General features: G+C 43.2%; 6 protein-coding genes across 11 annotated transcripts; 2 read left to right on the forward strand and 4 right to left on the reverse strand.

Moving 5' to 3' along the window:
- Positions 1-64: 64 nt before the first annotated feature.
- LOC149729181 (uncharacterized) lies at positions 65-2,012 on the reverse strand. Of its 4 annotated transcripts, XM_089888078.1 has the most exons (7): positions 1,011-2,012; positions 838-959; positions 754-785; positions 565-696; positions 486-512; positions 358-399; positions 65-304 (listed from the first exon to the last, which is right to left on the reverse strand). In XM_089888078.1, the coding sequence occupies exons 1-7, from the start codon at positions 1,838-1,840 to the stop codon at positions 245-247; spliced, it is 1,245 nt and encodes a 414-aa protein (XP_089744204.1). In that variant the 5' UTR covers positions 1,841-2,012; the 3' UTR covers positions 65-244. The 4 variants fall into 4 exon arrangements, 2 of the variants coding, with proteins under 2 accessions (XP_089744204.1, XP_089744205.1); XR_016386004.1 differs by lacking the exon at positions 486-512 and having other exon boundaries at positions 758-785; XM_089888079.1 differs by lacking the exon at positions 486-512.
- A 135-nt stretch (positions 2,013-2,147) lies between these two features.
- On the forward strand, positions 2,148-5,247 carry LOC149729182 (spermatogenesis-defective protein 39 homolog). The gene is made up of 12 exons (XM_089888069.1): positions 2,148-2,305; positions 2,551-2,681; positions 2,740-2,924; positions 3,248-3,393; positions 3,444-3,579; positions 3,662-3,875; positions 3,932-4,157; positions 4,209-4,306; positions 4,548-4,671; positions 4,722-4,811; positions 4,865-4,972; positions 5,118-5,247. Exons 1-12 carry the CDS (start codon positions 2,285-2,287, stop codon positions 5,136-5,138), a joined length of 1,500 nt encoding a protein of 499 aa, XP_089744195.1. The 5' UTR covers positions 2,148-2,284; the 3' UTR covers positions 5,139-5,247.
- Positions 4,974-7,117, reverse strand: LOC149729183 (pseudouridylate synthase RPUSD2-like). 3 transcript variants are annotated; one of them, XM_089888072.1, is made up of 8 exons: positions 6,976-7,117; positions 6,862-6,920; positions 6,565-6,810; positions 6,338-6,503; positions 6,133-6,283; positions 5,963-6,085; positions 5,705-5,912; positions 5,154-5,655 (listed from the first exon to the last, which is right to left on the reverse strand). In XM_089888072.1, exons 1-8 carry the CDS (start codon positions 7,011-7,013, stop codon positions 5,276-5,278), a joined length of 1,371 nt encoding a protein of 456 aa, XP_089744198.1. In that variant the 5' UTR covers positions 7,014-7,117; the 3' UTR covers positions 5,154-5,275. The 3 variants fall into 3 exon arrangements, with proteins under 3 accessions (XP_089744197.1, XP_089744198.1, XP_089744199.1); XM_089888071.1 differs by having other exon boundaries at positions 4,974-5,655; positions 6,862-7,002; XM_089888073.1 differs by lacking the exon at positions 5,963-6,085 and having other exon boundaries at positions 6,862-7,002.
- LOC149729184 (iron-sulfur clusters transporter ABCB7, mitochondrial-like) lies at positions 6,917-9,267 on the reverse strand. Its single transcript, XM_089888058.1, has one exon. The coding sequence runs from the start codon at positions 9,144-9,146 to the stop codon at positions 7,131-7,133; it is 2,016 nt and encodes a 671-aa protein (XP_089744184.1). The 5' UTR covers positions 9,147-9,267; the 3' UTR covers positions 6,917-7,130.
- Positions 9,268-10,384: 1,117 nt separating this feature from the next.
- On the reverse strand, positions 10,385-13,354 carry LOC149729185 (sodium-dependent proline transporter-like). The gene is made up of 15 exons (XM_089888059.1): positions 13,160-13,354; positions 12,951-13,107; positions 12,765-12,896; positions 12,558-12,715; positions 12,379-12,497; positions 12,182-12,320; positions 11,998-12,132; positions 11,830-11,933; positions 11,646-11,770; positions 11,480-11,592; positions 11,295-11,426; positions 11,140-11,239; positions 10,971-11,086; positions 10,740-10,916; positions 10,385-10,683 (listed from the first exon to the last, which is right to left on the reverse strand). Exons 1-15 carry the CDS (start codon positions 13,175-13,177, stop codon positions 10,528-10,530), a joined length of 1,881 nt encoding a protein of 626 aa, XP_089744185.1. The 5' UTR covers positions 13,178-13,354; the 3' UTR covers positions 10,385-10,527.
- A 547-nt stretch (positions 13,355-13,901) lies between these two features.
- Positions 13,902-18,117, forward strand: LOC149729186 (pre-mRNA-processing-splicing factor 8-like; the record flags this gene model as incomplete). Its single annotated transcript, XM_089888396.1, has 18 exons — positions 13,902-14,068; positions 14,128-14,289; positions 14,340-14,504; positions 14,558-14,699; positions 14,748-14,824; positions 14,877-15,089; positions 15,151-15,276; positions 15,327-15,432; positions 15,497-15,690; positions 15,747-15,866; positions 16,005-16,092; positions 16,145-16,366; positions 16,424-16,558; positions 16,611-16,754; positions 16,822-17,004; positions 17,459-17,665; positions 17,728-17,891; positions 17,947-18,117. Coding segments are annotated over exons 1-18 (2,723 nt in total), but the record flags the coding sequence as incomplete, so codon positions are not given.
- Positions 18,118-20,466: the final 2,349 nt, after the last annotated feature.

Consider the following 20,466-nt stretch of genomic DNA (forward strand, 5'->3'; position numbering starts at 1 on the left):
ATATATTACAAGGAATTTTACGAACCGAACCTTCGTCTTAGCTTACTGTGGTGTTTCAGTGCAATTGTGTTTAAAAATAAAATTATTTATTCAACATTTTGTGAAGAAAAGTGTATTTGCTGCTACGTGTAATAATTAAACAACGATATATACGGCGGCAGTTCGACACAGGCTGCAACATAATTATAAATAAAACACAATTGCTATTTGCATTAAAACTAAACTAGGAGTAAACAGTGCAAAGTTAGAATTCATCTTCGGAACTTTGATCGAGTAAAGTAAGTCGGTCGCTCTTGTATCCCCCCTGGATATTATGATGTTATAATTAATTCCAATATGATGTCACAATACACTTACCCCTTTCTCCGTCAGCAAAAAATCTTTTTCTCGTCCGTAATCCTAAAAAGTAAAATGATTTAAGTCAGCGAAATATATGAAGTTGTTCAACTAAACTATACAAGACGACATTTTCATGCAAAACGTACGTTGTGTATTTCGCTGTCGACTTCCAGCTATAATGAAACAAAATGTTTAATGAAAAAGATTCAAATCAGTCAAACTTACCCTCAGCATCCTTTGTTTAAGCAGTGCATATTTCGACTTCCTGCAACATTTACACAAACAAAACATCACCAAGATAATAGCAACGAACACAACGAGGACGATTGCTGCTGAGGTGCCCGTCCCAAATCGTTCCTAAATAAATATAGTTGGCCATAATTTTAATCCAAACTGAATTGCAAATATTGTTACCAACAAAATCTTTGCTTCGTTTATCACAGAGTCTGCAAAACAAAGGTTGGAAAATATTTGTTTAAGTTTGTAATAAATTCGTACCTTCGATTGTTGTTGGTGTACTTGGCTGTTTTGTTGTTGATTTGGTCGTTGACATTTTGGTTGTTAACAATTTTGTTGTTGTAATTGCCACAGTCGGACCGTCCCCAACAGCTGGTCGATGTCTGAAAACAAAAATAATTTTTATAAAATCAAAATAAGTTTTTCAAGGGTACCGATTTTTTGATTGTTCGTCGATTTCATCTTGTTTTTGTGATGTCACTAATACAGGTTTAAGTATCAAGGCGGTGGCAGTTTCTACCGTTGATTGCGTTGTTGCTTCAGTTGTTGTTGGTTCAGTTGATGTTGTTGATTCAGTTGTTGTTGTTGGTTCAGCTGTTGTTGCTGGTTCAGTTGATGTTGTTGTTGATTCAGTTGTTGTTGTTGATTCAGTTGTTGTTGTTGGTTCAGTTGATGCTGTTGATTCAGTTGTTGTTGTTGGTTCAGCTGTTGTTGTTGGTTCAGTTGTTGTTGTTGGTTCAGTTGTTGTTGTTGTTGTTGGCTCAGTTGTTGTTGTTGGCTCAGTTGATGTTATTTTTGATTCAGTTTTTGTTGTTGCCTCAGTTGTTGTTGTTTCAGTTGGTGTTGTTGGTTCAGTTGATGTTGTTGTTAATTCTGTTGTTGTTGGTTTAGTTGTTGTTGTTAGTTCAGTTGTTGTTGTTGGCTCAGTTGTTGTTGTTGTTGACTCAGTTGTTGTTGTTGGCTCAGTTGTTGTTGTTGGCTCAGTTGTTGTTGTTGTTGTTGATTCAGTTGTTGTTGTTGTTGTTGATTCAGTTGTTGTTGTTGGAATTGATACCTTGATTGTGGGCGGTGAAATGGTTGTCGTTAATGTTGTTGAGGGGATAGTATTTGTTGATTGGATCATGGGTACTATGGTTGTTGTTGTTGATTTAGTTGATGTTGTTGTCAAAACACGTGATGAATCGTCGGCTTCATCTCTTTTAGTCAATCGTGAACAAGAAACTTGAAGAAACAGGAAAGACAGAAAAATAAATCGGAATCTCATTTTTAACTGCAGTAACTGCAATCTACCTTTTAATTTGAGGATAAAATATTTGACAGGGTTATAACATATAGGGTACTAATAAAACATCCACCGCTATAGTGGTTACAACGCTTACACAACAACAACAAGAGGGAGCGGACTCGAATCCCAATGCTGCCACCTTTGTGGACGTGTGTGACCTTTGCCACGCAACGCCACGCCACGGATCATGCTTGACGTTTCATGCGTTGGGAAAATATTGATAAATTACCACAGAGTTAATCAACAAAAATACATTTTTTATTAATTTAAATACAACTTTTAACAAAAAACGCGTGGCGCGTGGCGTGTGGCGTGGCAGGTAAAACCAGAGCCATAGAAAAGGTAAAACAACTATGCACTTTCATAGAAATAGTATACGATATGTTTGTTGTTGTGAAAATTTAAAGTTGGTTGTTGAATTAAATGGCTTCGGCGAGGAAAAAGGTAGGACTGCTTTTCCTATTAGTCTGAGTTACTCGACTAAAATTTAATGGGCTCTTCTAAAACTCAAAGTATATAAAGAAACTGTGCAACACTAGCAACCACTTAGGTTGTTAATGTCAACGTTAAATAAATCTGGTAATTTTAGTAGTTTTGTGTTATTTGACCGCAAAACCATGTCCACAGTTTAAATATAACTTGATTACGTCGTTGTTGAAATTCTTGGTTAAATAAAAAACTTTGTTTAGACGACAGCAACAGTTAGCGATGAAGTTTATTGGAACAGCAGTGTTTTGTCTCCGTTTAATTTCAACGACGATGAAGAGAATGAAGATAGCATCGATGTTATAACATGGGATGGAACGAACACTTCTGTTAGGTTGGTGTTAATTATTGTTGATTACAAACTGATGGGAGTTGTAACATTTACTTGGCAGCTCCAAGTCACAACCCAATATTAAAAGCCAACCAACGGCCTCGGTTCATGGCACGCAGGCTACGGCACCAGTCCATGGCACGCATGTCACATCAGCGCGGTACACACCACGTAAAGCTTACAACTCAACGACAACGAAACTCGACCAACCACGACCAACGCCGGATACTCGTTCAATTACGGATGGTTTGTGGGGGGTTAACACTGGAGGGGGGTTAACATTGGGGGGGGTTAACACTGGAGGGGGTTAACACTGGAGGGGGGTTAACATTGGGGGGGATTAACATGGAAGGATTAACACGGGGGGGTTAACATTGTGGGGTTAACGGGGGGTTAACATTGTGGGGTTAACGGGGGGTTAACATGGGAGGGGGGTTAACATTGGGGTGGAGGGTGTTATATATTACCGTGTGTTATATTTTCCTGACAGCCAAAACAATTAGTTGCATGTGGCTTACTCTACCGATCAGTTATAATTTATGTTTGGATGAAAAATAAATTAAATTTAGTTGTAAACGACAAGAAGAACAGCCCAACGACAACGGACATCGTTAAACTTGAGTCGGAGGTTGCAACTTTGCGGCGACAATTGACACAAGCAAAACGTGATCGTGCCGTGGCGCCTTCAAAGTCGGACACTTTACGCAGAATAATGGTTAGTGTGAGTGAATGGAATGTCATGCGTTGATAGAAATAATATTCCAGGTTGGTGAAGCTTGTTTATTGGAGTTGTACAAATCCAAAGAGGATAAATGTTCGTTACTCGATGCTGCCATCGAGCGTTTTGATGGGAACGCGATTGTTGCTGCCACGTTGTTTATGAGAGACACTTTAAAAAGAGGTCGTTGTTTAGGTTTTGCTTTGTATACATTTATCTACTACATTGTGTCAACCAATTATAAAGTTGGAAATATATTCACCAGATTTATTTAGCAAGGAATTAATGCGTCGAGGTGCAGCGGTGGATCACTACTGCGCTTATCTACGAGCAGCTGGGGAAGTTGATGAATTGCACGAAACATTGAGCGCTATCGGGCTCACAGAGGAAGCTGCCGTGTTAAAGTATCGCCAATGTTTAACCAATACGTCGTCAACCACACCTGAGATTCGTGCATCAGGTCTCAAGGACTGCATCAAGTAAACATAGAATGGCCATGTTTGTTGAAGTATAAACAACCTATATTTTGCTGCAGATATTATTTTGACTCTGACATCCGGTTGGCAAACGAAACGTCTGCAATTCAGGAACAAATCTCGTTAATGCGACGACAATCTGTTGTTGATGATGGGGACAAAGCATCACAAGCTAGTGGTCAAGTACCCGTGTTCAAGTCCCACCCAAGAAAGGAATGCATCACCCATAAATCTGTCGTCACAACTTTGTATTACTTCTGTTACTACCACTGGGGTGAAGCAGAGGTACCAAACCAATATTTATGTTTTTACTTTTTGCTGATAAAATCCATGCAGGGTTTACTGAGCAGTCCAACTTCATTGAGGAACGAACACAAAATCGCGGAAAAACAATTTGTTTTCACAGCGATCGCTGCGCTTTGTAAAATGAGAAGGTTTGTCACTACTTTGGTTTGCAACAACTTTGGTTTGTAATAACTTTGGTTTGCAATAACTTCGGTTTGCAACAACTTCGGTTTGCAACAACTTTGGTTTGCAACAACTTTGGTTTGCAACTACTTTGGTTTGCAATAACTTTGGTTTGCAATAACTTTGGTTTGCATTAACTTTGGTTTGCAATAACTTTGGTTTGCAACAACTTTGATTTGCAATAACTTTGGTTTGCCCCCATGACAGGTGGAGGGATTTGGAAAACCTTCTTACGACGCCGCGAACGTTGTTCAGGAATTCTCGGCTTCACGCGAACATTGGGTTTGATAAAGTGGTTGACGTGTTGAGCAAGAACCTTGCGCCCCCTGATGTAAGATGTTTATGTGGGTTATCTAAGTTTAGGTAACGTTGTTGTTACAGGCGTTGGCGAAATATTGTGCTGAGGTTGAAAGCGTGGACAAGAGGTTGGAGCTGTCGGTTCGATTAAAATGTCACAAAGTTGCGATTGATGTTTGTATGTTTTGGTTGATTGGGTTGGTTAATATTAACATTATGTTTAACAGACAATTATTCATCTACGAGATCGACAACAACTTATGTCGTATTTGGATCAAATTCCACAATCCAACCAACATATGCGGCAATATCTGACCAACAATGTTAGGTCACAGGTTCGTGGTGGATTGTTTTATTAAATTAAAAGTTTTATACATTTATATACATGGGTGGTTAGGTTTGTATTTGGATGATAATTTGGTGTGTTTATGTTTGTCATAGAAACAATATATCTGCAACAAACATTGATATATTTGGCAGGAAATTAAATGGAGAAACTGAGAAGTGTTCGTGCAATAAAACTTTAAAAAAAGAATTTTATTCGAATTTTTTGGGGCGGCTTTTGTATCTTTGCATTCATTCAATAAAAACGTGATTGAATTTCCAAGCAGCAGCAAACGTGATGTATATTACCGCAGTCAGTTTGCCCATGCAGGCATGTTTGTTTTAAACTCCCAATCTGGCCCTTTGTAACTGAGCGCATGCAAATAAATAAACAAGGATTGCGGGTTAGGGTCGGGTAGTGGTTTGATACATTCAACGCACGACGGAGCGTATCGATCACCATCAACAGCCGGAGCCTCGCTCATGCTTGCCAAACTTTCTTTCATTATTTGCTTTTGTTCATCCTTCGTTTGAAGGAATTGTTTTGATATTTGATCGACCACTTCCCCCAACCCCCTCGTGCACCGGCCCACTTTGAACCTCTCCTCCCCCCACGCAGGATGGTTGTATATCGGGTCGTTTATTATCGGAAAGCCAAGATATTGAAGATGGACTCGGATCTGATGTGTTCGACCTGAAATCAACTTGTTGATAAAAGTTAACGACCCAAAGAAACATCCAACCTGTCTTAGGTTTGCACAAAACCACACTGTTTGTCCCGTCGTACGACATCCTTGTGAACCACGTGCTTGCTTCCTTACCCACCACCCCCTCTACCTTCCAAGCCACAGCGTAACCAAGTTTACGATTGAACAAACTTACGGGTTCGTTGCAAACAATATCGGTACTGGGGAACTCCCCAACTACCTTGCAAACATATTGTTTTTCCACCTGCAACGATAAATATGTGAATATATAAAGATAAATATTTTGGTTCAAACCTTTCTTTCCGATATTTCTTTGGCCACTTTGTGGGCAATATTTTTAGTTTTCCCAAAAATGACGATTCCTGAAGTAAGTCTATCAATTCTGTGGCAACCAAGCAAACCTTGGTATCCAAGGTCCTGGGATATAATATTAATATCTCACAAAATCAACCATAGCAACCAACCTTTGCTAAAATATAAACCAGGGAATTATTCCTAAACCTTCCGCATGGGTGAATGGGAATACTCGATGGTTTGTTTACAACCACATACTTTGAATTGTCTTCAATTATTTCAACTTTGGTGTCGAGCACAGGAGCTTCGTGGCGATGTAACCTATAAATATGGGAAATTAATGAACGAACAACAATCCATATAAACCAAGGTTACCTGGCGGATATCATATCATTATCGCGAAGTTTAACGTCCAATGAAACAACTGGTTTCAAGTTAACTTTAACCCCACCCTCCAAAACTGCGCGTTCGTAATGTTCGATTGGGTACAAACTAAACTCTGTGGTGTAAACCTCGCGTAGTGTCTTTCCCAACCAACGACCTATAAACCAACAATTAACATCAACATTCAACACCAACATTCAACACCAACCACGACTCACCTTTGCAAAAAGTATTGAAGTCAAAATAATACGGATGAACTTTACGAAAACCATTCTCAAAATAATATTCGGTTTCTTTGAAAATGTCTTTGTTTTGAAATAGAGGTTGCTTTGCGTATCGCATGTGGATCGGTAACTTTTGTTTCGATCGAAACGAATGATTCAATTTTTTTTCAACTTTTTCAACTTCAAGCTTTGTTCGTTTAGGGTCGATTATGACATCACATTCCAATTTCCGCTTTTCATCTGCAACCATTGTTTGTTATAACAATTAACATTGTGATGTCATAACAAAACCTTTGTCACTTGCACTCGACCGCAACATGGCAAAATTCCCCACAAATCCAAAATCTTTTCTAAATAAAAATGTTTTATTTTTTAACGAAGTCAACAACATAAAATATATTCCACCTTGTAATTAAAATTCTTTGCAATGAACCAACGTACATCAATAATCTATTATGTCACAATCGCTATTCTTCCTATCAATGTTAAGTTAACTATTTATTTTTACAATCATTATAAAATCATGCATAGATGAACTGCATAAAACTTTAAAAACAACTTTAACCGACAATTTTGTTTTGACTTTTCCATAGTTCGTAATACAATGAGTTTTTATCGCTCAATAATTGTTGATGCGTTCCACGCTCTGATACTTTCCCCTCGGCCAAAACATAAATCTCGTCGCAAGCCATGACCGTGGACAATCTATGCGCGATAAATATCGCCGTTTTGGTTTGTGTGACGCGCCTGATCGCACTCAGGATGTTTTCTTCTGTGATCGAGTCTAATGACGAAGTCGCTTCATCGTAAACAACCAGCGTCGGGTTCTTAAGAATCGCTCGAGCGATCGCGATCCGTTGTTTTTCACCCCCTGAAAGTTTCAACCCCCGTTCACCCACATGGGTCTTGTAACCATGGGGCATGTTGAGGATTGAATGATGGACGTCGGCCATCTTGGCTGCTTCAATTATCTCAGCTTCACTTGCTTTAAGGTTTCCGTATGATATATTATGATAAATTGTATCATGAAATAACACGGTATCTTGTGGTACAATACCAATATGTTGCCGCATACTTTCAAGGTTGACTTGTTTAATATCGTTGTCACCGATTAATATTCGACCTGATGCAGGATCATAGAAACGATATAACAACCTGACGATTGTCGATTTCCCACTGCCGCTTCCACCCACAATGCCAATACTTTGTCCGGGCTCGACAGCGAAATTAAGGTCGTTAAGAATTAGTTTGTCGCCCGTGTAACCAAAGGAAACGTTTTCAAACTTGATTGAAACATCGTTGGGTTGTAGATCAATCATGGGGGCTTGTGGAAGGTTGGTGATGGAAACTTTTTGTTCCATCAAACTGAACATGGATTGCATGTCAATCAATGATTGCTTGATGTCACGATAAACCGAACCGAGGAAATTTAAGGGGACTGAAAGTTGAAACAAAAGTCCGTTAACCATCACCAGATCACCAACTGTTAAACTGCCCGTTTGAATACCTTGAGCGGCAAGAAACATTATAGCTGTTAAACCGGCGCTAAATATGAATTGTTGTCCAAAGTTTAACAACGCAAGCGACATGTTGGTTTTAATATTTGCTTCTTCATAATTTGCTAAACATTTGTCGTATCTTTGCACTTCAAAATTTTCGTTGTTAAAATATTTCACGGTTTCATAATTTAGCAGCGAATCCACAGCCAAGTTCCCCATCTGGTTGTCGGATTTGTTCATTTGAATTCGATATTTTGTCCTCCACGCTGTAACACCAAGTGTCCATGTTGCATAGCTCGCTATGGTTGCCAGGGTAACAAATGCAAACTGACCTCCACATTTATACCAAAGGATCGAACTAACCAACGAGACCTCAAATATGGTTGGTACGATGTTAAACACAAGCGCACGAAAAAGGAAGTTGATTCCCCGAGTTCCACGGTCCACTGCTTTCGATACGGCCCCAGTTTGTCGGCTAAGATGAAACTTAAGGTCAAGGTTGTGAAGGTGAGCGAATAATTGGCGGGCAATATTTCGTATCGACCGTTGCGCGACCCTCGCAAATACTGCATCACGCAATTCGTTAAACAAAGCTGTCGTCATCCTGGCACCCCCATATGCGAGTATGAGGCAAAACACAGATGAAAACACGGCAGCGCTCGTGGTGCTTGTGTTCAATCCAACTTCACTTAACGCATCCACCGCGTACTTGAACAGGAACGGAACTTGGACGTTTAATAGTTTTGCGCTCACCAACAATGATAGTGACAAAACAACTCGTCTTCGAACTAAGGAATTATCTTTGGGCCAGATGTAGGACGACATAAACTTTAACAATTTCTTTGACCCCAATTCCACGGAGGCCCCCCCACCCACCACTGAGCTGGGACCCGGCATCTGCCGTCGGACACATTGTTTATTCAACAAACCAACAGATAGCATGGAAGACTTTTTAACGCTAGATGGATTTTGTTGAGAACTTCCGCTCCCGCTGAAACCAGCCAAGCATCTTATTGGACCAAACGTTCGTTTGAATATATTTAACTTATTGTAATTTGTCAACCTAACCAGCAGCATGATTAAAACTAACTACGAATCTGAGGATAAACACCAAACAACTGTGGGGTTTACGGAGGACGTTTGTTTACATGCGTCCTGCTGCCGACTATGACGTCACAAAGACACCGCTACAATTCATTACGTCACAATCACCTATTTCATAGAGATAATATATTATGTTGTACAATAGAAATTTAATTACATTGTCGCCTTTTACACGTTATTTCGATTTTGTGTCATAGCTGGGGGTGCACATTACAGAATAATTAGGTATTCTAGGATATCCTAGAATACTTTATTTCGAATCTAGAATTTCGAATCTTTTTATATTTATAGGAAAAACTAATTTTACATACAAAAGTCAGTTTATTGACTCTTTTATATCATCCTTGTTGGATCATCAGCTGTAAAATGATCAAATTGGGTAGTTTTTGCGTCATGAAACGTATAGCAGGCTATAAAAAGACGTTGCGAAACGTTTACTCTCGAAAGTCCCACAAACACAAAAATATTTCACGGATTCGAAATTCTGTAATGTGCATCCCTAGTCATAACATAGGTAATGTTATCTACCGGTTCTACTATTTTTATGTGTCTACATTTATTTGTTTAGCTAAAGGTTTTATTCGCGAGGTGGCGCTTATGCTTTGGCTCGGCTTTGCGTGCGAGTTTCACGATCCATCTTTTAACACAGGTAGTATACGAAGGTTAACCACAATAATAAAGCGACTCCTGTGGTTCGCATGTCACGTTGATTAACGACGCCTAACGGGATAAATAATAATGAGTGTTGTTGCTTGGTTACTATTAATGTAACGGTGTTGTTCATTTGAATCCGATGACGATTCATGTATTCTTATTCTGCTGGACCTAATGTTGCCAGCTATTTTTAGTCAGTCACTACTATAGTGCAGTTTGCATGTCTTTAAAACATCTACAAGCAATGTAGCAGATTGCACACTACGGCTCTATCAGTACACTAGCTGCTACACTTCTGCACCAGCGAAATGTTTAGCACCAGGCATATATGTTCCTTTCCTGTTATAGGTACTTGGTAACACTAATGTTCCTCATGCGTTGATATGATGCATTGCAAGTGCCTCGGATTCAGTCCAAAATATATTAAAGAGTTTCATCTTTTTGACGAATTTTTGGCCAAAATGAATGTAACTTGTATTTTCACGTTGCGGGCAATACATCGTGTGCCCGCTTACGTGTAAACGTAACTTTGGGAGCGATTATATGTTACCGCAGAGTTGCTTTCGTTAATGTTTTATTTGCTCAAACTCTTTACTGCACTGGACATATACATTTTGTTAGTTGGTTAGTATAATGTTAATATTAGATCTAATATAAGAATACGCATTAACATTGCTATCACACTTTGTTAGTTGGTTATTTACAAAGAAATTGGGAAGGGATCGGGTATTTTGTCGTCCACGTCTTGACCATAACCTTGCTTCGCGTTTAACCCGCCAATGGGAACAGCACCATGGACAGGGTCGTATGCGATGCTACGATCCTGTGGTCCCCACTTCGCTTCAGGCTTGAATAACTGTAATATACGTCACGGTGTTACGTTACACATCCTCACGCATGGCTGCACAATACCTTAGCAATATCCTCGCCTTTGTACCAAGCATATGATGCTCTGTATATCATGTATAGAGGAACCACCGCCGCTACTGTTAAACTCATGCACATCCCGAGGTTGTCCGCCCACTTGGGGTAAACCACGTTGTTTAAGGATATCGGGCTGTAGTTGACGATCGAAAATATTGAGATAAACTATAAAGAAGCAATCGGTTATTTTATGGATAAACCACATTGCTGTGTACTTACGAATAGCAGTGCTGGACTGATCAACATCCAGTTAATGCGGTAATACCAGTTGGGTTCGTGACCCAACATGAGTTTCATGTCCTTGTTGAATCTCCATGGGTGGGTAAAGAAATGTCCTGCACCAAGTTAGCATTAGCGATTGCAAGTCGGATAAATATTGTTGGCTTACCGTAACCATATGTTACCGCAAGGCAAAGGAAGATTGTTAGAAAGTAAAGGCCGTAATACGCGCTGTACCAGTTGTATAAGTTGAACCAATGGAAGCCACCCTGATGATGAAAATATAATTAAAATACTGCGCAACAAGCAAAGAATGCCTATTACTTCAGTAACCAGAAGCAACCCGAGTAAGAAACAAATCCCGCAAATTAAGGCTGTAAATTTGGACTTGTGGTCGCGAAGGTAATGCGGGAATTCGTCGCTGAGTCCGGTGATTACGGTCTCCGCCATCGCAAACTAAAAACATTGGTTTAATTCAAAGTTTGGGGGGGGGGGGGTTGGGGTCGAACCTGGCTGTCGAGGCCCAGAGTGATCAGCATGAAGAAAAACAAGATCGACCAAAGTTGTGGCGCTGGAAGTAACGCGACGGCTTCCGGGTATGCAATGAAAGCCAAGCCTGGACCTGAGGGGTTGGTGTTATTAACTAATGTTAGAGGTTAAGGAATCGAGGCTTACCTTGGTCGACTACCTGGTCCACATTAAGATTAAGTTTGAACGCCATGTGGCCAATCACCGAGAATATGACGAACCCGGCGAAGATGCTTGTACCACAGTTACCAAGGGCAACGATTAATGTGTCTCTGTATAAATATTTATAAGTTGCAAATATATTTATATTATATACCGATATGTGTGATACCTGTATATATTCTGCGAGAATCTATTATAAGAGGCAAACGTCAACAAACCGCCGAACGAAATTCCCAAAGAATAAAATATTTGAGTTGCTGCTTGGCTCCACACCTGGTGTAATAATAATATTGAAATTCCCCAACATTGCATCGTGACTAAGCTAAATGTTGTTTACTTTCGAATCCTTCAACCGTTCCCATTGAGGCGTGACGTAGAACTTGATGCCTTCTCCAGCGCCATCTAGCGTGACACCTCTGATGAGTAGAATAAACAGAATGAGATAGGGGAAAGTGGCGGTGAAATAGACGACCTGGGGTGGATGGTTGTTAGTATTGATGTTAATGTTGGTTTAATTCAACCTTTCCCGATGATTTAACTCCTTTCATCAAACAGAAAAACACGACCAACCACGACAACAACAAACATAGACACAAATCCCACAACACTGGTCCTGGATCGCCGATGCCAGAGCTTCTATCGATGCGAAGAACTCGATATCTGTGGAAACATCGCAAGTTTTATTTATAGTTGGGTGAACTTTGTTTCGCCTATTCACTTCCAGTATTCCTCGCTTGGACTGACACGTTTTATAGCGGTGACTTTCATTGTGACGTTGACAGGAGACATTGTCGCGTTCATTGTGCAATTGTTGGTGCAGTTTAACATCGTTGTTGGCTGTGGGGTGGATTGTTAAGTAATCATGGATAAGTATTACACCCCACCCCCCTAACTCACCGTTCCACATTGAGCTTCCTTGTTCCACCATTGATCGCATAATGTCCACGGGAGGACGCTAGTGAACGACGCGAACATATAGTAGAACGCGTACGCGATTATGACGTTGTAGTATATTATGACGAAAAATGAGACGAGTAACATCCCGAAGCCGATCCCTGTAAGATAATACGTCAGTATGACGTCACACAGCATGTGGTTACCAACCTTTGAACATTGGGCTTGCTCGCCACGCGGTGATGGCGCCGTAACCAGAGAACTGACCGAATCCTAACTCAATCAAAAACAAAGGAATTCCACAAAACGTCAGCATTATAATATATGGGATGAGAAAAGCACCTGCGGTATTAGTTTACACGGTAAGAAGAGATATTATATTTACACCGTACTAACCTCCTCCACTCTGGTATGCAAGGTAAGGAAACCTCCATACGTTGCCCAACCCAACACAATATCCGATGCATGAAAGTAGAAACTCCACCTGACTGCCCCACATCCCACGCTTCTCTCTATCGCCCTCTACTTGACGATCGATCGCAGCTTTGGAATCCTAGTCAAACATTTCGTTTTACCTTTGCAAATGAAGTAAACAAAGAACTCACTGATTTGGTATCCGCCATTTTAATAACTTGGATCCAAGTTGAAAACGTCTCGGAATAAAGTCGACTTAATTACTCAACCTTAAATGAGAAATAAATTACACTCTTTTTACTTCCCCCTTTTGATTATTTTATCCCTTATATGGCCCCAGTCGCTCCTAATCCACCAGCCTTTCAAGTGACGCCTCCTTCAATACTGCAGCATTCGTCACGCCTACTTTACAGGTTTTTTTTTCCTCGCCCCAACCCGCTTCAGCGACCATGCGTGCCTGGATTGTCACTCCGGTTATTTTCAACAGCAAAGTTACAACAGCCGGTCCCAAATAAGATGACGTAACTATTCTCTTGGCCTTATTAACAAGAGGACTGATTGACGTTTTGTCAAGAAATGTCAATAAAATTTACACCAAATCGCCACCGTTTATGTTATTCCAACATTTATAAATAGAAAGTTGAATAAATTTGTAAACTGTTAGGAGTAACGTTTCCAATATATTTGTAATTGCATGTTGCTTTCGAAATAGAAAGCTCATATTTATATACAAGTGATTATTTACAAGATAGCTTGTTAAATTTGTCCCCAATTATTTGTACCTAGATCCCATCCGATTTAAAGAGGCGCATTTCGTATTTAGTTCGATTTTCGTTTCAGCCGCGTTGTTGTTTCTATAATGTAAAGTTGTGGAGCAATTTATTAATCGATGTTGGATAATCTATTTTACCTCATGCTTGCTAGCACAGTAACGTAGTATAACCCTAGTTATTATTTGCAGCCCTATTGTTTTTAATAGTTGTAGGAATATCAAATATGGATCTCGGATTTGGTTTACCGCCCGGCATACATCAGCATGGTGTGGGCGCCGTACATGCGAGTGGCATTAGTCAAGAAATGTTGCAGGAAAAAGCAAGAAAGTTAGTTGGTTATAACTAAAACATTGAAAGTATATTTAAATATACATTTATATATATAGATGGCAACAGCTACAAAGCAAACGTTATGCTGAGAAACGAAAGTTTGGTTTCGTTGATCCTCAAAAGGAGGACATGCCGCCCGAGCATGTCCGGAAGATTATCAAGAACCACGGTGATATGACGAACCGGAAGTTTCGGCACGATAAGCGGGTTTATTTAGGGTAGGTATGTGATGTCTATGTTGATTTGGTGCTTATGTTTGTTGCTGCAGTGCATTGAAGTATATGCCACATGCCGTGTTAAAACTTATGGAGAATATGCCGATGCCTTGGGAACAGATTCGTGATGTACAGGTGATATATCATATCACGGGAGCTATCACGTTCGTGAATGAGATACCTTGGGTCATCGAACCAGCGTATATTGCACAGTGGGGGTGAGTGTTTGGTTAGTTCATGTTGTTATGATGATCAATGTTCATTGTTGTAGAACAATGTGGATTATGATGAGACGAGAGAAACGAGATCGTCGACATTTTAAAAGGATGAGGTTTCCACCGTTTGATGATGAGGAACCGCCTCTTGATTACGCCGACAATATACTTGACGTTGAACCACTGGAACCTATTCAGGTACAATGCGTTTATTCAAATCCATGAATTACAAAATAAACTTTTCAGATGGAGCTTGACCCTGACGAGGATGCGGCCGTGATTGATTGGTTTTATGACAACAAGCCTTTGCAAGATGATTCAAAGTGAGTTTCAATGTAAATATTCGGGTTCAATTAATAAACCATGTGTGTTTAGATTTGTGAATGGACCAACATATCGTAAATGGCATCTTACTCTACCCCAACTATCAGCGTTGTACAGAATGGCCAATCAACTTATAACTGACCTGGTTGACGACAATTACTTTTATCTGTTTGATTTAAAAGCTTTCTTCACATCGAAAGCTCTCAACCAAGCGATTCCTGGAGGCCCTAAGTTCGAACCTTTGATTCGCGACAACACGTTAATGTGAGCCAATAATGGTTGATATTGTTCCGATTATGATGTCATAAGTACGTTGTGTTTACAGGGACGAGGATTGGAACGAATTCAACGACATTAACAAAATTATAATTCGGCAACAGATCAGAACGGAATATAAAATAGCTTTCCCATATCTTTACAACAACCTTCCAAAGTTTGTTCATTTGGCTTGGTGAGTATAATGGTAGCATAATGGTATCATTGTTAACTGTATCTAACCAGGTACCACACACCAAATGTTGTGTTTATTAAAACTGAAGACCCGGACCTCCCTGCGTATTACTTTGATCCAATCATTAACCCGATATCACACAGGCATGGTGTTAAGGTATGTGGGGGGGTGGTAGTTTGTGGTTGTTGAAATAATTTGTGTTTGATTGTTTTCTTTACAGTCAGTAGAGTCTGGTCTTGAAGAAGATGTTGAATCGCTTGAACTTCCTGAATACGTTCAACCACTCCTGCAAGAAACTCCACTTTATTCGGATAATACAGCAAATGGAATCGCACTGTTGTGGGCGCCACGCCCCTTTAATTTACGATCATCGCGTACAAGACGTGCAGTTGACGTTCCTCTCGTTAAAACTTGGTTTGTATTCTGTGTATGGCTTGGTATGTTTAACATGATGTGCCATCTTACCCCAGGTACCGAGAACATTGCCCCGCAGGGCAACCCGTGAAAGTTCGGGTATCTTACCAGAAGTTGCTCAAATGTTACGTGTTGAATGCTTTGAAACAGCGACCACCGAAGCCACAAAAGAAAAGGTTTGGGATGTTTAATTCAAAGGTCTTGCAGCTTAATTTGATCCATTCCGAGATTACATCATGTCCAAATTAGGATTCATTTTAACCAAGACTTCATCTGGTGTAAAATTATATTGATCTGTCTGTAATAAATTTTAGATATTTGTTCCGATCCTTCAAAGCAACAAAGTTTTTCCAATCAACAAAACTTGATTGGGTAGAAGTTGGTCTGCAGGTCACGCGACAGGTTGGTAAGGTTGTGGGTTTAAACAAACAAGTAATGTTGATGTTGTTTACAGGGTTACAACATGCTTAACTTGTTAATTCACCGAAAGAATCTTAACTATCTCCATCTTGATTATAATTTTAATTTAAAACCTGTCAAAACATTGACAACTAAAGAACGAAAAAAGTCAAGATTCGGAAACGCTTTTCATTTGTGTCGAGAAGTTTTACGATTGTCCAAACTTGTTGTTGACAGTCATGTGCAGTACAGGCTCGGTAATGTCGACGCTTTCCAGGTTTGTTATTTAATTGAATAATGAGTAATCCAAATAATTCAACATAATAAATTCCAGCTTGCGGATGGTTTACAATATGTGTTCGCGCATGTCGGCCAACTCACAGGAATGTACCGATATAAATATAAACTCATGCGGCAGATCAGGATGTGTAAGGATTTGAAGCATGTTATCTACTATAGGTTCAACACGGTGAGTTTTTATTGATTTGTTTTTAAACCAAACTTAAAACTATGAACCGCAGGGTCCGGTGGGTAAAGGACCAGGGTGCGGGATATGGGCCCCGGGGTGGAGGGTGTGGATATTCTTTATGAGGGGAATCACGCCCTTGTTGGAACGATGGTTGGGAAACTTACTCGCTCGTCAGTTTGAAGGACGGCATTCAAAGGTTGGGTGTTATATAATATAGTGTTGGGTGATGCGTTGTTTATTACTGTTAACCACACCAAACACAGGGTGTAGCCAAGACTGTGACCAAACAAAGAGTTGAATCGCACTTTGACCTTGAGCTCCGAGCTTCTGTGATGCACGATATTATTGACATGATGCCCGAGGGAATCAAACAAAACAAAGCAAGGACAATCCTCCAACACTTGAGTGAGGCATGGCGCTGTTGGAAAGCTAACATTCCATGGAAGGTACAAGGGTTGTGGTGGTTGTGGTGGTGGGGGTTGGGGTGGTGAGGGTTGTGGTGGTGAGGGTTGTGGTGGTGAGGGTTGAGGTGGTTGTAGTGATGAGGGTTGGGGTGGTTCTGGTGGCGAGGGTTGTGGTGGTGAGGGTCGGGGTGGTTGTGGTGGGGAGGGTTGGGGTTGGGGTGGTTGTGGTTGGGGTGGTGAGGGTTGGGGTGGTTGTGGTAGTGGGGTTGGGGTGGTTGTAGTGATGAGGGTTGGGGTGGTTCTGGTGGCGAGGGTTGTGGTGGTTCTGGTGGCGAGGGTTGTGGTGGTGAGGGTTGGGGTGGTTGTGGTAGTGGGGGTTGGGGTGGTTGTAGTGATGAGGGTTGGGGTGGTTCTGGTGGCGAGGGTTGGGGTGGTTGTGGTGGTTGTGGTGGCGAGGTAGGGTTGTTGTTGTGTTTATTTATTCATCGGTTTGCAGGTTCCAGGGTTACCCACACCAATCGAAAACATGATTCTACGTTATGTGAAAGCCAAGGCAGATTGGTGGACTAACACGGCTCACTATAATCGGGAACGCATCAGGCGAGGTGCGACCGTCGATAAAACGGTGTGCAAGAAAAATCTCGGCCGGCTTACTCGACTTTACTTGAAGGCTGAACAAGAACGACAACATAATTATCTTAAGGTGAGGGTTTGTGTGTTATACAGACTACAGTGTATGTTGGTATATAAAGTTTTGTTTAACAGGATGGGCCGTACATAACAGCGGAAGAAGCAGTAGCGATATACACCACCACAGTGCATTGGCTGGAAAGCAGGAGGTTTTCGCCAATACCATTTCCACCATTAAGTTACAAACATGACACCAAACTATTGATTCTTGCGCTTGAACGTTTGAAAGAAGCTTACAGGTTGGTTGGGCTTATAGGGGGTGGAAGGTTCCAACATTCATATTGTTGTTTAAAGCGTGAAGAGTCGTTTGAACCAATCACAACGTGAGGAACTTGGTTTGGTTGAACAAGCGTACGACAATCCACATGAGGCGCTCTCGAGGATCAAAAGACATTTGTTGACGCAACGAGCTTTTAAAGAGGTACAGGGTGATGAGGGGTGTATTGGGGGTTGCTGGGCAGGGCGGTGAGGGGTGTATTGGGGGTTGCTGGGCAGGGTGGTGAGGGGTGTATTGGGGGTTGCTGGGCAGGGTGGTGAGGGGTGTATTGGGGGTTGCTGGGCAGGGTGATGAGGGGTGTATTGAGGGTTGCTGGGCAGGGTGATGAGGGGTGTATTGGGGTTGCTGGGCAGGGTGATGAGGGGTGTATTGGGGTTGCTGGGCAGGGTGATGAGGGGTGTATTGGGGGTTGCTGGGCAGGGTGATGAGGGGTGTATTGGGGGTTGCTGGGCAGGGTGATGAGGGGGTGTATTGGGGGTTGCTGGGCAGGGTGATGAGGGGTGTATTGGGGTTGCTGGGCAGGGTGGTGAGGGGTGTATTGGGGTTGCTGGCAGGGTGGTGAGGGGTGTATTGGGGTTGCTGGGCAGGGTGATGAGGGGTGTATTGGGGGTTGCTGGGCAGGGTGATGAGGGTGTATTGGGGGTTGCTGGGCAGGGTGATGAGGGGTGTATTGGGGGTTGCTGGGCAGGGCGGTGAGGGGTGTATTGGGGGTTGCTGGGCAGGGTGGTGAGGGGTGTATTGGGGTTGCTGGGCAGGGTGATGAAGGGTGTATTGGGGGTTGCTGGGCAGGGTGATGAGGGGTGTATTGGGGTTGCTGGGCAGGGCGGTGAGGGGTGTATTGGGGGTTGCTGGGCAGGGCGGTGAGGAGTGTATTGGGGGTTGCTTGGCAGGGCGGTGAGGGGTGTATTGGGGGTTGCTGGGCAGGGTGATGAGGGGTGTATTGGGGGTTGCTGGGCAGGGTGATGAGGGGTGTATTGGGGTTGCTGGGCAGGGTGATGAGGGGTGTATTGGGGTTGCTGGGCAGGTGATGAGGGGTGTATTGGGGTTGCTGGGCAGGGTGATGAGGGGTGTATTGGGGGTCGCTGGGCAGGGTGGTGAGGGCTGTATTGGGGTTGCTGGGCAGGGTGGTGAGGGGTGTATTGGGGGTTGCTGGGCAGGGCGGTGAGGTGTGTATTGGGGGTTGCTGGGCAGGGTGATGAGGGGTGTATTGGGGGTTGCTGGGCAGGGCGGTGAGGGGTGTATTGGGGGTTGCTGGGCAGGGCGGTGAGGGGTGTATTGGGGGTTGCTGGGCAGGGTGATGAGGGTGTATTGGGGGTTGCTGGGCAGGGTGATGAGGGTGTATTGGGGGTTGCTGGGCAGGGTGGTGAGGGGTGTATTGGGGTTGCTTGGCAGGGTGATGAGGGGTGTATTGGGGGTTGCTGGGCAGGGTGATGAGGGGTGTATTGGGGGTTGCTGGGCAGGGTGATGAGGGGTGTATTGGGGGTTACTGGGCAGGGTGATGAGGGGTGTATTGGGGTTGCTGGCAGGGCGGTGAGGAGTGTATTGGGGGTTGCTGGCAGGGTGATGAGGGTGTATTGGGGGTTGCTGGCAGGGTGATGAGGGTGTATTGGGGTTGCTGGCAGGGCGGTGAGGGTGTATTGGGGGTTGCTGGGCAGGGTGATGAAGGGTGTATTGGGGGTTGCTGGGCAGGGCGGTGAGGTGTGTATTGGGGGTTGCTGGGCAGGGTGATGAGGGGTGTATTGGGGGTTGCTGGCAGGGCGAGAGGGGTGTATTGGGGGTTGCAGGGCAGGTGAGGGGTGTATTGGGGGTTGCTGGCAGGGTGATGAGGGTGTATTGGGGTTGCTGGCAGGGTGATGAGGGTGTATTGGGGTTGCTGGGCAGGGTGGTGAGGGGTGTATTGGGGTTGCCTGGCAGGGTGGTGAGGGGTGTATTGGGGGTTGCTGGCAGGGTGGTGAGGGTGTATTGGGTGCTGGCAGGGTGGTGAGGGGTGTATTGGGGTTGCTGGCAGGGTGATGAAGGGTGTATTGGGGTTGCTGGCAGGGTGATGAGGGTGTATTGGGGTTGCTGGGCAGGGCGGTGAGGGTGTATTGGGGTTGCTGGGCAGGGCGGTGAGGAGTGTATTGGGGGTTGCTTGGCAGGGCGTGAGGGGTGTATTGGGGTTGCTGGCAGGGTGATGAGGGTGTATTGGGGTTGCTGGCAGGGTGATGAGGGTGTATTGGGGTTGCTGGGCAGGGTGATGAGGGGTGTATTGGGGTTGCTGGGCAGGGTGATGAGGGGTGTATTGGGGGTTGCTGGGCAGGGTGGTGAGGGGTGTATTGGGGGTCGCTGGGCAGGGTGGTGAGGGCTGTATTGGGGTTGCTGGCAGGGTGGTGAGGGTGTATTGGGGGTTGCTGGGCAGGGCGGTGAGGTGTGTATTGGGGTTGCTGGGCAGGGTGATGAGGGGTGTATTGGGGTTGCTGGCAGGGCGGTGAGGGTGTATTGGGGGTTGCTGGGCAGGGTGATGAGGGGTGTATTGGGGGTTGCTGGGCAGGGTGATG

This window comes from Ciona robusta, chromosome 11 (genome assembly GCF_009617815.1).
Source record: "Ciona robusta chromosome 11, ASM961781v2".
Taxonomy (NCBI): domain Eukaryota; kingdom Metazoa; phylum Chordata; class Ascidiacea; order Phlebobranchia; family Cionidae; genus Ciona; species Ciona robusta.

Bases quoted from the DNA above. Each gene is read 5' to 3' on its own strand.
- LOC149729181 (XM_089888078.1), bottom strand. From the start codon at position 1,840: ATGAGATTCCGATTTATTTTTCTGTCTTTCCTGTTTCTTCAAGTTTCT. The intron at 400-485 runs GTACGTTTTGCA...TTTACTTTTTAG, and splicing joins TCGACAGCGAAATACACAAC to GATTACGGACGAGAAAAAGA. The intron at 305-357 runs GTAAGTGTATTG...CATAATATCCAG, and splicing joins TTTTGCTGACGGAGAAAGGG to GGGGGATACAAGAGCGACCG.
- LOC149729182 (XM_089888069.1), top strand. From the start codon at position 2,285: ATGGCTTCGGCGAGGAAAAAG. The intron at 4,672-4,721 runs GTAAGATGTTTA...TTGTTGTTACAG, and splicing joins AGAACCTTGCGCCCCCTGAT to GCGTTGGCGAAATATTGTGC. The intron at 4,973-5,117 runs GTTCGTGGTGGA...TATATTTGGCAG, and splicing joins CCAACAATGTTAGGTCACAG to GAAATTAAATGGAGAAACTG.
- LOC149729183 (XM_089888071.1), bottom strand. From the start codon at position 6,961: ATGTTGTTGACTTCGTTAAAAAATAAAACATTTTTATTTAGAAAAGAT. The intron at 6,504-6,564 runs GTGAGTCGTGGT...GTTGGTTTATAG, and splicing joins CTTCAATACTTTTTGCAAAG to GTCGTTGGTTGGGAAAGACA. The intron at 5,913-5,962 runs GTTTGAACCAAA...TTATCGTTGCAG, and splicing joins AAGAAATATCGGAAAGAAAG to GTGGAAAAACAATATGTTTG.
- LOC149729184 (XM_089888058.1), bottom strand. From the start codon at position 9,146: ATGCTGCTGGTTAGGTTGACAAATTACAATAAGTTAAATATATTCAAA.
- LOC149729185 (XM_089888059.1), bottom strand. The intron at 12,897-12,950 runs GTTAGTACGGTG...CTAATACCGCAG, and splicing joins TGCATACCAGAGTGGAGGAG to GTGCTTTTCTCATCCCATAT. The intron at 11,240-11,294 runs GTAATAGGCATT...TTTCATCATCAG, and splicing joins GGTTGCTTCTGGTTACTGAA to GGTGGCTTCCATTGGTTCAA.